This window comes from Mastigoproctus giganteus, chromosome 4, assembly GCF_048544385.1.
Source record: "Mastigoproctus giganteus isolate SK-2022 chromosome 4, ASM4854438v1, whole genome shotgun sequence".
Classification (NCBI taxonomy): domain Eukaryota; kingdom Metazoa; phylum Arthropoda; class Arachnida; order Uropygi; family Thelyphonidae; genus Mastigoproctus; species Mastigoproctus giganteus.
Genome location: NC_143578.1, coordinates 245,021,560 through 245,038,877, shown reverse-complemented (window position 1 = coordinate 245,038,877; position 17,318 = coordinate 245,021,560). Strand labels below are relative to the sequence as shown.

The 17,318-nt window shown below is 39.0% G+C and overlaps 1 protein-coding gene across 1 annotated transcript in view; it reads left to right on the top strand.

The window, feature by feature from the left end:
• The window catches only part of LOC150087594 (sushi, von Willebrand factor type A, EGF and pentraxin domain-containing protein 1-like), a 67,071-nt gene extending 52,114 nt beyond the window's left edge, over positions 1-14,957 (top strand). The window contains exons 9-13 of the mRNA XM_090372543.1: positions 2,802-2,981; positions 3,254-3,448; positions 10,523-10,576; positions 12,528-12,606; positions 14,264-14,957. Of these exons, the coding sequence (XP_090228669.1) occupies positions 2,802-2,981; positions 3,254-3,448; positions 10,523-10,576; positions 12,528-12,606; positions 14,264-14,957 (1,202 nt within the window). The remainder of the gene's footprint in view (positions 1-2,801; positions 2,982-3,253; positions 3,449-10,522; positions 10,577-12,527; positions 12,607-14,263) is intronic.
• The last annotated feature ends 2,361 nt before the right edge of the window (positions 14,958-17,318 follow it).

Below are 17,318 nucleotides of genomic sequence, written 5' to 3'. Positions count from 1 at the left end.
ACGATTTCTCTTCCGTGTCGCAACACTGGACAGAATTGTGGCGATAATAATAAAACTCTTTTCTCTTACTATTGATTAAAGTGAGTGTTGTGGAAACCTGACATGATTTTCAAAATCCAATACACATTATCCGAGTCATTCCCGAATATCCACGAAATACACTGTCTAATCAAAAAATTATGGACCACCCGGATCTAATAGTGGATATTATTATTGTTAGCCATATGGTGCGAGGAAGTCTGATGTTTATGCCGCACCAGCCACAAAAAAAATTTCCCGAGTTACCCACAGTGAGAGAGAGGGGTAGAAAGGATTCACCAAGAAAGAGAAGAATGATGATATCCAGCTCAGGATCCTGAGTACCAAGCCCATACTCACCAGATGTGAGCGCCCGGGGCAATGGCCTCCTTTGGTCGCCAAAAGTCGAGGCAGGAACTCTATAAGACCTGTAAAGGTTTCAAAAGATGTGTTGTACCATGTTGCCAGCTTGTGTTCGGTAGATCCACGATAGTTCGTACCGGAGGATCCTAAACGCAAAATCTGCCAATCCACGTAATCCCAGAGCTGTTCTATGGGATTTATATCCGGCGAATCGTCGGCCCTTGAAGTCACTTTCGTGTTCAGCGAATCATTCTCAGACAATACCGAAATCGTGGCAGGGCGCATATATGTTGCTGCCGGAACACACCGTCTGCGCGGGCAGCACATTGGTATCGTCACCGTCCTCCCCACACTCGGTGGAAAAGGACCCGGGTTCGAATCCCGTCGATGACGCGAGGAACTTTAATCGGCTTTTTTCACTCCGTGGCTGAGTCAGTCGGTCTCAAGCGTAGATAGCAAGGTTTTTCCCCAGAAACTCGGGTTTTTCGTCCAGCAAAGCAAACAAACAAATCGACCATAGAACACACGTAATTAACAGACAAAAGACACACAGCACGGCAGATGAATTTAATTATTCGGGTGGCCTAATATAATAGTTAGGTTTTTTTTTTTTTTTTTTGCTTGAACATACTTATCCATTGTGGCTGATCATGTACGTCTACTTGCTGAAACACACCTCTACCATCCAAGAAGACAGTCACCATGAAAGGATGCACCTGATCAGCCGCAATTGATAGACAGTTTTTAGCATTCAGAGTGCCGTCTAGGGCATAAGGACTGCAAGACATTTCCAGGAACACTTCGGTCAAAACCAAAACTTTGCCACCGCCTGTCTGTTTCTGTTGGACCAGGACGTCCGAGTTATTCCTCTCCGCAGTTTACGAACGTACCTTCCATCCACCGTCGGCATTCACAGCAGGAAACTTGATTCACTGAAGGCAACCTTTTTCATCGTTAATTTCAACGATCCCAGTCACATGCAAACTCGTAGCGATGGGAGGCCATATTATGGGTATTTTGATCGGGCGCCTACATTGTGGCCCATACAGGGGAAGGTTCGTTGCATTATGGTCTTGGAAACAACAACAGTTGTCCCAAGTGGCTGTTTTATCTCCAGAAATTACCCTTAGCTGAATTTTTTCTCGAGCGAGCTTCTTTTTAACAAATTGGCAGCACTTCCTTTGATTGATTCTTCCAATGCGTTGGTTAGGATTTCGCCTCGCTTAGCAGTTTCCAATTAATTTCAACAGATTTCTCGATTTTCTTTTATTGTAAAACAAATCGAGAGTGTTGCGAGGGATCTTACGATTTTCGCTCGAAACGTGATCAGTTCTTGACAATTTGTCGCTGATATTCTTCCAGTGACAACAGCTGAGGCTGCCACTAGAGAACTAAAATGCAGATGTAGCCACTGTCCAGGTCCCGATGTATTCTGGAGGAGGTCTGTGTGCGTGATCCACACCACGTAGAGGAACGGCTCACCTACTGTGACACTAGATAATAACAGGTGGCGACTCTCATAACCTGTTGCTGTACGACTTGAGGTGACTAAAGCTATGTTTGGTCGCAGGGCAAACTATCGCCTTTCCCCTTCCGCTTTATCATACAAGAACAGTCGTTTCCTCTGAGATTATGAAGGCGCCATTGAGCTAAAACAAGCCCTCGTGGGTAGCACGTTGGTAGAATCGCTGTCCACCCCACACATGTGGAAAGACCTGAGTTGGAATCCCACCGACGACGTGAGGAATATTTATGAGCCTTTTTTACAACGTCGCTGAGCTAGTCGGTCTCTGATAAGGGTAGTGTGGTTTTTTTTCCCGGGAACTCTGGTTTTCTGCTAGGAAACAGAAAATCGACCGCAAAACACGCTGTGTATTTTTGCAGTATAATCACAGCAATATGGCCTTAATCACAAATTTTCATAAAATGTTCCTAAAACTCTTTCTCTCTGGCAAAATATACAAACCAACTACAGAATACAAGCAGTTTACAGAAACAATATGCTGACTCCTCATGGACCTTTTTCACTTAACGCACGCAAAAAGACTTTACCGGAGGAGAAATGCACAGGTATTCGTGTTGAACTGTTGTGTGAAGTTTGCACATGTTGCGTAACGTGGGCAACACATGCTACAAGAAAACTGCCCAAAGTGTTCCGCAAAAGAACACTTTGGACAATTTTCCTACGACTCCTGCGAATAAACTTGCTCGTTCAAACTCGTGTTTTTTCAAACGCCCGAGTGTCGGAATAATTTTGGCAGAGCATTTTGGTAGTATTTTTGTCCAAAGTTTATTTGTCCAGCATTTATCCAAAGCCCCAGAACGGCGTTCTTTCGTGGCAAAATTCAAATCCTGATGACGTCACTAATGAAGGTCATCTCCGATGCACGCGGTTGACTGAAAGCGTCTTTTCTTTGCAGCGATTCAGTGCAAGGACATAAAAGTGATCCCCCACGGAGTGGTGCAGCTTCTCGATAATTCGCTCTTCTACGGAAGCCGGCTCCGGATTATCTGCGATCCAGGGTTCTTTGCCAAAGACCGGGAGGTGAGGATGTGCCAGAAAGACGGCACTTGGGGAAATGCCAGCGAATTCTGTACTGGTAAGTTGCTGCTTATGTGTTCATCTTTTCTTTTTACAAATTTATTTAAAAAAAAAAACACAAGAGTGTGAAGCAATAAACACTGCATCGATGCCTTTTTATTAAAAATCGAGCCTATTCCCCCCACCCCATTATGCATTAATTTTTTGAAACTGAAGAGTAAGCAACGTTTAATCCAAGCATCGATGCCCAATAGTATACTTAACCTTTGATTATTGTTAATGCTGTCAAGCGAGCAGAGACCAGTTCAAACCGACCCTTGATTTTTTCAGAGGTCACCTGTAACATACCGTTTGTCGACTCTTTTGAAGGCGGGAAGTGGATTTTCCGCGTGGGGGCGGAGAAAATCGTCGAGGGAACTGTTATGACGCTGCACTGCGATCCCGGATATCAAGCAACGGAGCTAACGCCAACCATCCGGTGTCTTCGCAATGGGACGTGGACTGCAACGACTGCAGTCTGTTCAAGTAAGTTATCCATCCCCGTACAATCTGTTAGAGGCACAATATGGCCTTAGCACCCCTTGTGCCATTAACGAACATATCAACCAACCACAATCAGTTCGCTGCAGGGGAACAACTTCAGGAGTGTTTGAAGCTTTGTACAAAGGAAGATTTCACGTTCCTTGGAGAGTGTGAAATCATCGTATATCAGGCACGGGGGAAATCGTGGGGAAAAGGTCGGGATATCTTACGTTATATTTGAGTAGTTGCAAATATGTGCGAGTTTGCGAAGACGACGGTTATTTTATAAAATACAGAATGAACACAAAATGGCTGTCAGAAACATCACAAACTTCACACGATTGGTTCGACGTCAACGACATGATTGGTCAGTCACCAATCAAACAGCGAATGAAAACGCTTCTCCGGAACGATCGCCACTTTTTTTAATGAAAGTCGTTTTCACTTCTGGAACCACCCTCGCCAGTTGTGCGATGGTTATAATCACTCTCCATTTTCAAAGCCGGTATAAGGTCACATCTGGTGAGTATGGGCTTGGCACACACACCCAAGGGTCCTGAGCTGAATATCATCATTCTTCTCTTTCTTTGTGATTTCCTTCTACTTTTCCCTCTCTCTCTCTCTCTCTCTCTCTCTCTCTCTCTCTCTCTCTCTCTCGGTGTAATTCAGAAAATTTTTTTGGTTGGTGTAGCATAAGCCTCAGGCTTCCTTGCACCATATTTTTATTTGTTTTATTTATTAACACACAACTGTATATACATTCTCAAGATACATATTAATCAATTTATATACAGATTTTATATACATACTCTTATATATGCTGTAGTCTTTTTGTACATTTGCTTGTGTGTCCTGATATGAAGGGTGGCTCCTACACATAAGTCCATCTCCACCTATTACACCTGAAAAAGCTCAGAACCTCTGCAAAAAAAAAAGGTAAAGTGCAGCCATTATCAACCCACTGCAGGATGGAAGCCTCTTCAACAATTCATGCTGAGGGAAAATGGACCATAATCTGCCACGCTGGTCCAGTGGGGGTTGGCAGATCGACCGTATTCAGCAGTCAGGGGCTTGAACCCCGGTCTACTCAAAGAGCGTGTACTACCGCACTTCCGCTCCTGACCACTCGGCTAAACAGGCCTGAAAAAAAGAGTATAATAATAATAATAATAATAATAATAATATGCGCGCATAAAACCTAATCACCCACTCAGGGCCGCCGTTGACTGAAAGTGGGTAGGCAAGTTCAGGAGCAGTTCGGGACAGCAGTTGAGGAAGGCCTCAAAAAACTTTTCGACATCCAAATTGGACGTCTGTTTAACAAACTTCTTTATAGCGAAATTGATAATTCTCCAGAGAACGGTACCCTTACAAAATGGCGTCGAGAAGAAGAGGGGGAATGCCATGACGTACGGTTCGTAACTCTGCCCACTCAGTGCGTCCCCCCCCCCTCTTCTTCTCGACGACTTGCCCATGGCGGATGTCACGTGACATAGCGGTATGTCGTAGCCGAAAAACAACAAAATTAACGGCAATGTTTTCGGAACAGCGAGTAACAGAAATGCAATTTATTCGCGAAAGACAAAATGTCACGCAATAAAGCAAGAGTTAAAACGAAGAAAACATAACACAAAACGTATTTTGTTTTCAAAACAAGAAACAAAAAAAATACGATGTGCGTGTTTGCTTGAATACCTCCGTAAGTCGCGTAAAAACTTAAAACTTTTTTCACTGAACGCAAACGAAAGAATGAAAGTCGATTAAACGCGTGACCCCTCTCAACTGTATTTTTATTCCAACGACCGTTATTGCTTGAATCCCTCCCGAATTCGCTTAAAAACTTAACTTTTTTTCCACTAAACTAACACGTACAATTAGCAATAAAATTACTCTTTGTATATGTACATAATACTAGATTAATGAGTTGGGAAAAGAAAACTCACCTCATCAGTTGGTTGGTTGTTGGGTTTTATTGGCGCATTAGCAACTAAGGCTATAATGCGCCAAAACCAGGTGATATCTCATCAGTTGGTTGGTTGGTTGTTGGGTTTTATTGGCGCATTAGTAACTAAGGCTATAATGCGCCGAAACCAGGTGATATCTCATCAGTCCGGGCTCGCGGCAGCAAAAAACAAAGAAACAGTTTACCCGCAGGATGGAAACAAATATGTTCCATCCTGCAGGTAAACAATTTCTAAATTTGATTCGGAACTCATTCGGAACTCATTCAGAAATCCGAATCGAAAAATATCGCGCATTATTTGCTGTTGTTGTTGTTATTTAGTTTTTAGGAGCATTAACAACTAAGGCCATATTGCTCCGGGGATATGCGGTGGTCATTCACTGACCTTTCCGCATCCTCCGTATTTGGTGGTCACGGGCTCGAACCCCGGTCTAATCAAGAAGCGCACTGCTGCTCCTGCCCACCTGGCTACGGAGGCGCCTACATTATTTGCGTGATCAAATACAAAATGAAATAATATCGCAAAATATTACAGATAAAATACTAGAAATGACCAGAGAAGTTAAACATTTTGCTATAATCACTGAAGACGAAAATAAAATTAAGTTTAAATAAAATTAATCCAGTAAGTAAAATGCTCCAAAAAAAAAAAAGGATTCTGATATTCACGAAGCTCTTGAATGTCTACAAAATATCACGGAATATTTTAAAGAAAGCGGTCCAAACATTTCTCGATTCGGCTAATAATATGGCTGCTATCGTTGGCATTGAAGAAACTTAGTTTCCAGAAGTAAGCGCTATAAGGAAAAGGTTGGAAAAACCTCATTTCAATTGTGAAAGTAGAGACGAAGCATTTGCATTAGTACAGGCATGTGATGCAAGAAAGCAAGCTTTTACAGCATCAGCCAAAAGAAAAAAAAAATCTATTTCACACAACCATTCGCCCTAAAAGTTTGTCCAGTTCTTCCGTGAATTCATTTAAGACATCAACTTGCAATGAAAAATTTAGAGTAAACCTCAAAGTACCGTATTAATTACTCAAATCAAATCAAAGCAATGGCTTAATTTATCGGTACTCACCGCATGAGATGAGGTGAGTACTGATAAATTAAACCATTTTTCTGGCAGCCTGTCTGCACTGTCAGAAAACTTCGTGTCTGACTGCGCAATTACCCCCAGCTGTTCTTCATTCTCTACCACCCTGAGTGGCAGAACACCGTACCACACAGTTGGTACGTTTCTCCGGGGTTACTTCTACCCATATGCAGTACTTTGCATTTGGCAATTTTAAACTTCAGTTGCCACTTCTCAGCCCATCTGCCCAAATTATCCAGATCCTGTTGTAGTAGCACACTGCCATTACTGTCATTAACAACCCTGCCAACCTTTGTATCATCTGCAGACTTCGACAATCAGAATCAGCAAAAAAATTTCAAAATAATTTTTTTCTTTCAAATTATGGGCGCAACAGTTTTCTTCTCGTTAACTGAGAGGTTTACAAATACGAAAGAACAGATAGAAATATTTAAAATGTTTTATAATATTTCCGAATTTAAAAAAATGGTCAGATGACAATTCATTTGCATATTAAGTTAAGTGACATCGATCGTAATGAATCCGATATTGATGGTTTAGCATTATACGAAGAACTTAGAGTACGTAAAATTTATATTAAAGACAATATTACTCCATTTGAAGTTTTTCGATATATTTTTAAAATCGATTTTACAGATACTCTTCCATGTATTAAGAAATTTTCTAACTTTACCAGTTTCTTTGCCTCGGGTGAACGGGGTTTTTTAAAATTAATCGAAAATTACACTACCCGACAAAAAAAAGTTTTTTTTCGTCCTACCTCTGGAACGAAAGTTGGTTCTTCTGAACAAAATTAATGTCCTGATTATGAAAATATCAATCTTTTACTTCTGTCACGTCTACATCAAAAGATAAACGCATTTTTTAAATTCCTTGATTTTATACAATACCAGCATACATGGTTGTGATTATTACTCACAATATATGTTACTTAGACATGTTTCCCACTCAATGATTTCCTTTTATACTCCAAATTGCTGGAGTATAAAAGGAAAGTTACTTTAAGGAACCAACAGTAATCTCCAATCGTGGCAGAGTCCATCGACCTTGGTATCGTTTTTCCATTGCCGGATACGTCCTGGCGGAAGCGCTCTCCTTGTTCATCACTGATATCCGCCAAGTTTTCAGGAAAGAAATCCATATGGGAATGAAGGAAATGCATTTTAAATAACAGTCGGGATTTCAGCAAGTTTGTCACCAATTGCTCATAGTTCTCTTCTTTTCTCTTTCCGAGGAATTCGTATACCACAGCCTTGAAAGATCACTATGCAGCCAGTTCAACCTCATTAAGGTTTCTTTGAAATTCTTCATCTTTTAGGAGCTTTCTTATTTGAGGACCTATGAAAATTCCTTCCTTCAGCTATGCATGAGAAAAATTTGGAAACATTTTCAGTAAATATGCGATTTCTCTGCTTTCTTTATCCAGTGCCTTAATGAAATTCTTAATCAGTCCAAGCTTGATGTGTAAAGGGGAAAGAAAAACCTTTTGTGGATCAACCAATGGAACATACTTTACATTGCTTTTGCCGAGAATATATTCATCTCTCTTCTTCCAGTGTTGTTACGAAGTAGTGTTTGGCTGTTGCTCGACTATCCCACAAACACAGGAAACAACAGTATTTACAGAAACCACCTAGCAACTCAACGAGCAGTCCAATCGTTTTGAGATCACCACAAATCTTCCAAGCATAGTCATTGTAACGTATAGCAGCAAGAATCTGGGACATACTATCGTAAGTTTCTTTCGGGCCAACAGCATGAACAAGAGGAATTGATGGTAAAGTATTTCCATAATGAAGCAATACTGCTTTCAGAATTAGCTTTGACGCGTCAATGAACAAACGCCATTCAGAGGTATTGCGATCAATGTTCAGTTCGTGCATAACACCAACGACGTCTTTGCAGACACACATGTTGTTTTCCCTCGCAAAATATCTTGAAAATTCTTCATTTCGCTTACGGTACATTGTAATGTTTGTACCTTTGGTGAATAAGTGCCACCGCTGTAGTCTGGATCCGAGTAATTCAGCCTTCTCTTTTGGTACCCCCAAGTCTCTGACGAAGTTGCTTAATTCTCCTTTTTCAATGTAGTGTGGGGCCTTTTCCTTTTCTCGCTCGTAGTCCAAATCATGTGAAATACATGGTTCCATAACATCTGGTAAAACGATTTCTTCTGTACCTTCATCACTACTTCCAATATCCCAAGATTTGGTGGCACAGGTACTGGCAGTTCTTTTTTATCGTGTGACACTGGCCTAATTGCTGATGGGATATTTGATGCAGCGCTTGCTCTTTTTGTCAGTCGAAATGATTCTTGGGCTCGAGCCACACCGTGGGGACGGCAAAAGGTAATGCTCTCAGCTTGCCATATAACCACAGCCTTAAGTTCGTTGTACAAGTAATACAACAGACATGTGGAGCCCAATTTTTTTCTTGGTCACCGATCTTGCAGCCGAAGTACAATGAATATGCAACTTGTGTGACATTGTACATTTTCTTCCTCTGAGTTTTTGGGGTTAAGTGTCCACAAATATAGCAGAAGTTGTCTGGGTGATTGACGCAGGTTCTGTGCTTTGTCTTCTCCATTTTAAAGATGCATTAACCTAAAAAGAGTAAAAGCAATTGGTAAATTTGAACAGAAGGTGAATTCTTGTAGCCTAGTTTATCATACACTATATATTGAACAGTTGAATGGTGTAATAAAATGAATAAAAATACTGACTTGCCTGGAAAAGTGCATCAAAATCAAAATATACTATATTGCGAGAACAATATTGATGTACTTAACTTTTAGCCCAATTAACAAAACCAACCAAAAGTTAATACATTTAAAAATTTTATTTCAAACAGTAATGAGATCTTTGTACAGAATTCAGTTATCTTAAACCTGAGACGTGATAGGAAATTTTTATGCGTGATAAGAATTTAAATGATTTTAAATTCTACAGATAAAACTTGACCAGAAACAACCACTGATTTGCTGGAGGTAAAAATCATGTTGGGCAGTGCTATTTACGAGCGACAATATCTCAACAGCCACTCTCTAATTTGGCAATAATTTCAATAGAAAATGATCATTTGGAACAAATAAACATAAATGAAATAATTAATAAATTCGCCCATCTTAAAGCGTAGAAACATAAATTTGCATATATTTTTTTAACGTTATAATTTTCCTTTTATTTTATTATTGTGAAAGAGTACGATTACTGTGATTTACAATTTAAAGTTTGTATTTCAGAATGATTTTGTTATTTTCGTTTGTTGTTTCATTATATTATATGTGAGATATGTTGTAATTCTTTTCTTTTTTTAATAAATTAATAATAATTATTTACGCCTCATTTTATTTTTTTTAATCCAAATACGTTGGACAGCAAATTTGATTTCTCTCACTGGCGGCACATAAGGTCGCAGTGGCCTTGCACTCGACAAACGGATCGAGCTTGATTCTGATCAAATGACACGTCTTAGTGTATACCACGGGACAGAGCGAAGTGTGCTTCAGCTATGTTCTGAGGGAAGGAGGGGTCGTAAACCCGTCTGAACGGATAAATTCCAATACAGAAGGTGGAAAGTCACAGATCCTTCTCAAATGTGGACGCAGCCTGCAGTCGATGATCAACTTCGGCATAAAGAAGAGCATAAAAACAGTTTTTTTCAAATAAATAATTATCCCGGGTTACCAATATGATGTCAGAGACCTTGCTTAGAAAAGGGACTTTTTTTAACTGTTTCCAGCCAGCACTGAAAGATGTAAGGCCTCAGAACTCCGGAAGTTATTATTTAATAATAATCACGTAAATTATAGTTTAAATGGAGCACCCGTTTATATTTTTTGCAGGAAAATGTATGGCTAAGATTTGATTTTTAATGTAAAGAATAAAACACGTTTTTTAAATAATTGTTGTTGGTAATATAATACGCTCTCAATGTATGGATCAGATCGTGTTAGAAAAGATTAGCATTACTGATTATTGATTTTTGATTAATAACATCTTTGCCTTAAATTCATGTAGAGGTCCTGAAGAGCACCCCTTTGGCCGTGGAGTGGTCGTCCAACATCGTAATGGGTAAGTGATTTCATACGTAATGAGATTCGGCAAATTTCCATCGAGGTGATTTAATGTAAATTTTACTGAAAATTAAAAATATAAACGTTATAGGCATTAAATATAGGGATGAAGCTATTTATTAGCCTCCTTCATTTCTAGTAAAATCAACTTCAATGCTCCTTGTAGACAAGTCAGGAACCTTACGCTGTTTCGCCTTGGCTCTGCCACCACGGACTTTATGAAGTTCAGTCCACTGAACAGAATCAGAAAATCGGCAAGTGACTCTCTCGTTGACTTCTTTGGCAACCCTCAATCACTGAACTCCGTCCACAAGTTTGCCTCTTCTCTTCAACTGCAAAGTGGCTAGCCCTTTTCTGATTATTGTAGTTTATTATTATTATTCCTTCTATTATTCTCCTAATCTCTAATTTATTTATTATTTGTTTTACCGCTAACTTAACTTAATTTTGTACCACTTTTGTACGTATGAAATCTTTATCTTTCTTTTTATCTTCCTGTTGGAGCTCTTATTATTGTTATCAATTGTGTTCATTGTTCTGCTCCCACACACTCTTCGTGGTAACCTGTTGTGTATCTCGTTATTAATAAAAATAAAATAGTTTAAAAACTATTTAAACGCGCACATGTGCGTATAATTTTGCTTCTTATATGTATAATCAATCACAAGCATAAGATCGATGCTGTTGGTGGCCATAACAAAGGAGCTACGTAACTCGAAGATGTATAAACAGTTTGGAAAAAAAAATAATAATAATAAATAAATACACATATTAGACTCTGTCATTTATGTCCCTTATCTATTTTTTTTAGGAGTAATATATACATTTTTTAGGTAATATTTCAAATTTTAGACGCTTAAAGGCGCTCGATAGTGATGTTGCAAATTCTCTATGTGGAGAGAAAATAATAATTTATTTTTAAACATTTTAAACAAATCTCTCAATTAACGAATCTTTCGAAAATAAGTAATTTATGATCGTGAAAATTGTTGATATATATATATATCTCAATCACGTGGCACAGTTCTATAAATACAAAGTCTTTTCGTGTTTATTCTTTTAAAAAATAATAAAAAATATTTCAAAAAATTCGATCGTTAAAACCGTTGATACCAGTAAATCAAGTAGTAAAATTGCACAAATAATTTGAACTAGAAACAAACATGTAATTCCCCGCGTCATGGCATCAAGTATTTATCTGAATAACAACTGACTGTCCTCTTTATACCTCGGCTGCGTTCAGGGGTTTCCTAGGGCATGTGGCGTCCGGGTGCCAATCGCAATTTGGCTTCTCCTTTTACAATTTTCTTCATATTCAACTGCAAAGTTGAATATGAAGAAATTTGTATTTTTCTGTAATTTTTCTTATGAATCTGTAATTTTCATGTTCCCCCTTGAACACTGGCACCCAGTTGGTGCACCACCTTGAACCTTCGGGACTGCTCGCCGCTGGCTGCGTTATACAGTTATCAACCACGAGGGGGAAAATAAGAATTGATCTCTTTAGTACTGCTACTAAACTAACGACACCAACCAAACTCCCCCCCCCCCTTCTGGTACAGATACTAGAAGAAAGAAACCGGAATGGTGATGCCTAAGTGGTACCACCAGGGCCAGATTTAAACGTGTTGTGGCCCTAAGCTATAACATGCACGAGGCCCTTCTCTCTTACAGTTCGCCAGTGACAATATTAAAGAAAGGATTTTTTTTTACGATGGAGTGAGGCCCTAAGCTGTAGCTTGTTTAGCTTATGTGTAAATCCGGCCCTGGGTACCACAAGAAAAAACCTCCCCAAAAAGGTACCTTAACACTTTGGTAAACATGCGTTCTTTAAACGTAAAGCTTCCTCGGTGTTTGTGTAATAAAAGAAGCGCATCTTTAAATAAAATAAACGCTGCTTTGAAAAGCAAATTCAACTCACTCAGCACAGTTCTCACTTTCTGTTTCAGTAAGCGTCGTATCGGTGTGTGCTGGAGTAGCAGTATGCGTCCTTTGCATCACAGCAGGCCTTCTCGTCTCCAAGAAGTGGTAAGCGGATGATATTTTTGTGGTATTTTAATATTTAATACAAAAATTATGAAGGCAGCGATGCACTACAATTAGGTGTGTTTTTGCCCGAATCATCACTTTAATGATAACGAAAGACAAAATCGAATACCATTTCTGAAAATGCAGTACAGCAAGTGTCAGTACTACCAGTTAACTTTTGGTATCAGAAGTGCAACTTAGTTATTTACATACTCCTTTCTCGCAGAGCCTAAACATTGATAAGAAAGCTGAGCAATGCCGAATATAATACATCGAAATATGCGTAAAGGATTAAGATTAATGCATCACACTAAGAAAGTAATTTATGACATAACTGTAAAATTTTAACAGATGTAGCGACTTTATTACCTCCATAGTAACGAGGTTGCCTGTTACTACCTCTCTCGCTACAGGGTTAGTAACAGATAACTTTGTAACCTTTAAGATCATCTGCAGTTGACAATAGGAGAATCCAACACAGTTTGAGAGATCATTAAAGTAAGTAGGGGGGCGCCGTCCACGTGTGCAATGTGTGCGACGCACACGAGCGCCAGGAGACCAAAGGTAAAATTCGTTGATTTTAGAATATTATTTACTGATGTTTTTAATTAATGGGGCGCCGTATAAATTTTTGAAAAAATTTTTCAAACGCTGCACACTCCTGAATGGAAAGCAATAAACAAAAGGGGACCTAAGAGTGCGCGTTGAGGAACACCCTGTGAAACAGTAGACGAAATTGATGAAGTGTCATTAATCATTACATGCAGCATTAGGACAACAAAATCAGATTCACTCAGAGAGAGAAGGGCACCGTTAAGTTCCCTCAAACCTGTTTAAACATCGGATCGAATAAGAGATGATAAAGATGGAGTGTTTATGAATGGGGATACCAGAAAACTAAACAAACTGAAACAAAGAATTCGGATAGATGAAGATCAGATTCACACATCTACAATCAGTATCCCGAATAGGCAGATAAAGTCATACAGAGAGTGCCCAATCAACGCCCTAAGCAGATCTATAAGAATAGCCCTGAGGCAATCTAGAACCTTAATCCTTGCCAATAAGTACTTAATAGTTAATCCCACTCAGTTTTAGCCAAACAAATAACAGTGGCACCTGGGTGCAGAGTAAACATATATAACTGTAACTATATGCAAAAAAATTAGATGTCAGTTTGGTGTTTTGATGTTTTTGTGTCAAGGTAGTTTACTTCGGCATTAACTCTAAATATTTTGACAAATTTATTTGGATTGCATTACAGGTTAGACAATAGAGGAGAATAGATAGAGAATAAAGTTAAAATCAATAATTTAATAACGGGTGAACCAACTTATGAGAAAGAATTAATAAAGCCACAGAATACATCACGTGACAGGGTGTTGTTTTCATCGAAATGTCCCATTTAAAATAGATACACTTTAAATGCGACAATAACCAACTCTTAAACAATTTGGCGACAGCCCGAGGAATGTGCAATTTCTCGTCTGGGCTTGTTGGGATGGCTCCTGGATTGAATTCGCTAGAAGTACACGATATATTAAATTTCATCGAGACATTTTAACAAAGCGTCTGGATTTATTAATTTTTTTCTCATATTATACTTGTTTGTATATCTTTTTATTTTTGTATAAGCTAATTGTAATTTATTTTCCAGCCACAGGTCTCACGTTGAGGACAACGTGTTCCACATGGAAATCCCCCAAACAGCAGGAAGTGATTACAGAGGGATTTTCATGCATCACGTTCTACCTCCCGAAGAACCATATTATGCTTCTGCTCTGTATGAGGAGCTGCCCGACCCGCCTACATTCAAGTTAAAAGTGCCAATAAGGAAGCCCAGTATGGCGTTGCCATTACCACCTCCACCGGCAGATATTGTGTATTCACCCCCTCTGGAAGATGCTGACAACGCACAAATGCAACCCACAAATTGCAGCAAAGAAGACAACACTCACATTTATGCTGAACCTACAGAACGAGACTTCGATTCTCACAGAAGAAACTTCGGGCGTGGAAAATGCAGACAAGTTCAAGGTCCGTCACCCAATTCCGACGAGAAAATTGAGCCGATTAATGGGCAAATATACGAAAAAATTGAGGATAACCTCTCATCGGACGACTCTATAAGCATAAACTCGGGTGAGCCTCTTTCTTCAGAAAGTATTTCATCTGAAAATGCACAGATAGGTGGACAATTACAACCTAACTCCATCTATTCCTCCTCCTCACTGCAAACTGAGGAATCAACATTACGTCAAGAAATGGTGGACAATGACATCTACACGCAAAATGTAGATAAAAGGGTTCTTATCGGAGCCGCAACGAATACATACCATGTAGCTGAATGATAAAATAAATAAGGCGATGTCGCACCATTCGGTTTGAAATTTTATTATCGCATTGCCACATTATATTATTTGCCAAAGAAATACACGAAGGCTCAATATAATTTGCAGAGATGCAAATCATTTTGTACCCATTAAAAGGCATTAAAACAATACTAGAAGAGGGACATCACATCGACATAAAACAACAAAAAAATGCAGTAGTTTGCATATGATAATGTGTAATAATAAAATAGTCTACTAAAAAAAAAATAATAAAACTAATTACAAAGGTGGCAAGGTATCTTCCCCCGGAAACTTGGGTTTTTCATCCAGGTAAGCTGACAAGAGAACACTCGCATTTTATGGAAATAGAGACGTCAGGGTGAACGAAGATTATAATCACCAACCTCCCCACACTATGTGGAAAAATACCAATTACTATTTATCAGTCTGCAGTGGGGTTTCTTAGATGATAACTAGCCTGAGACTGACCAACAACCCCAGGGGCTGACATCTGGTGAGTATGGGCTTGGCACACCCAGGGTCCTGAGCTGAATATCATCATTCTTCTCTTTTTTGGTGATTCCCTTCTACTTCTCTCTCTCTCTCTCTCTCTCTCTCTCTCTCTCAGAGAAACTCGGAAATTTTTTTTTTGGCTTGTGCAGCATAAGCCTCAGGCTTGCTTGCACTATATGTCTAGTGCATTTTGGCAATTTTCTAGTGTTACGTAAAGATTAACGTTAACAGACAGTTCCTACAAGAAGGAATAATTGCAATCAGCGATCACAGCGCACTTCCTATTAGACAGCTTCAGAACAGAATAAGACGCATAAAATAAAAGAAATAAATTAAAACTTAATCACTGTATCAGTTGTGGGTAAAATTAGTCATTCATCTTCCAAAACTGTCTGTAATTTCTGCTGAATTTGGGATTCCTCCCAATACGCTCCCAAATGTTCAATCTGTTAACAGTATGAAACAAATGAGAACTGCTGTTATCCATATAAATCAGTATGTGTTCAAGTTGTTTCTCTCAGTGCCAAGAAAAGAACATTCCTCTTTCGGGAATTTCTCTGAATTAAAATCTTTCTTTCTGCCAGTGTTAATGACTTCTTTTTGGGGAGTTCGTGAAAATATTAGTTTGCTAAGTCGAAGTTTACCTCAAATGGTAGAATTAAGTGCAGTAGCAAAATAATGCATGCCACCAAACTTATATAGCATCAACCAAGTAAAAAAAAAATAGAAAATATTAATAAAAAATATAAATAAATAAAACCACTTCATTTGCCCAGCCTGTCTTCTGTTATGTTCATTTTTGCAATCGTTCCTTAAATTTATTCAATTACCCACTGCTGCAGCAGATATAAGTCTGTTCTTATCATCAATTACTCAATGACTGAAAGCAAGTTTTTTCACATTCATCCTGCAATGTCTTTTCAATTTAAATTCATATTCTCGTGTGTGTTGCCTGAGAAAGAATAACGATGCCATAAGTCAGTGTTTCTCAAAGGGTGTGCCGCGTCACATTAGTGTGCCGCAAAATTTTCCAAGTGTGCCGCGAAATTTAGAAATTTCTTCTTCTATGACTACGTAGGTGTGCCGCGAAATTTTTCTTCTTTGGAAAATGTGCCGCGAAATTTAGAAATTTCTTCTTCTATGACTACGTAGGTGTGCCGCGAAATTTTTCTTCTTTGGAAAATGTGCCACGAGAGTAAAAAGATCGAGAAACACTGCCATCAGTATTTGGTTTTCTTATTCCAATTAAAGCCTTAAACACTTCAATTAATTCTGTTCACAGGTGTCTAGTGCTGCAATTTGCAAAAGTGAAGCCTTTCCTGGTAAGAGTATCCTTCTGTTTCCCTCACTAATCGTATTGCCTTTCTCTGCACCCATTCCAAAAAAAAAAAAAAAAACCCACATCCTTTCCAAAATGAGCCTTCCAGACCTGAATGCAGTACTCTAAATGCAGCCTAACCATTGCCTTATGCAACAGGATAAGCAGTTCCTTAGTACTATACAGGTTAAATGATGCAAGTATATGGATTTTTCTGCTCTGCCAAAAAAACAAAAGAAAAAGTTGTCAACCGCTCATCCTTCTCTACTGCCAAATAAGTGCTTTACCAAACTCTCTGCCTCAACGACATCCATTCCAACGATATAGAACACATTGCCCAAAAGCTGGTTGGAGAAATTTGCAAGATCCAGTTTTACTCCCCAAAATTTTCTATTTAGGCCTCTCCCTGCTTATTCTCTTCTGCAAGTGAATATATACCTCCCTCATTCATTTTACCAATTTCCTTCGGGGCATTATACACATCTATCAGCCTATCCCTCAAGATGTCTAGTTGCCAAGCTTTGCAGTCCATACCTTCTAAGCCATTC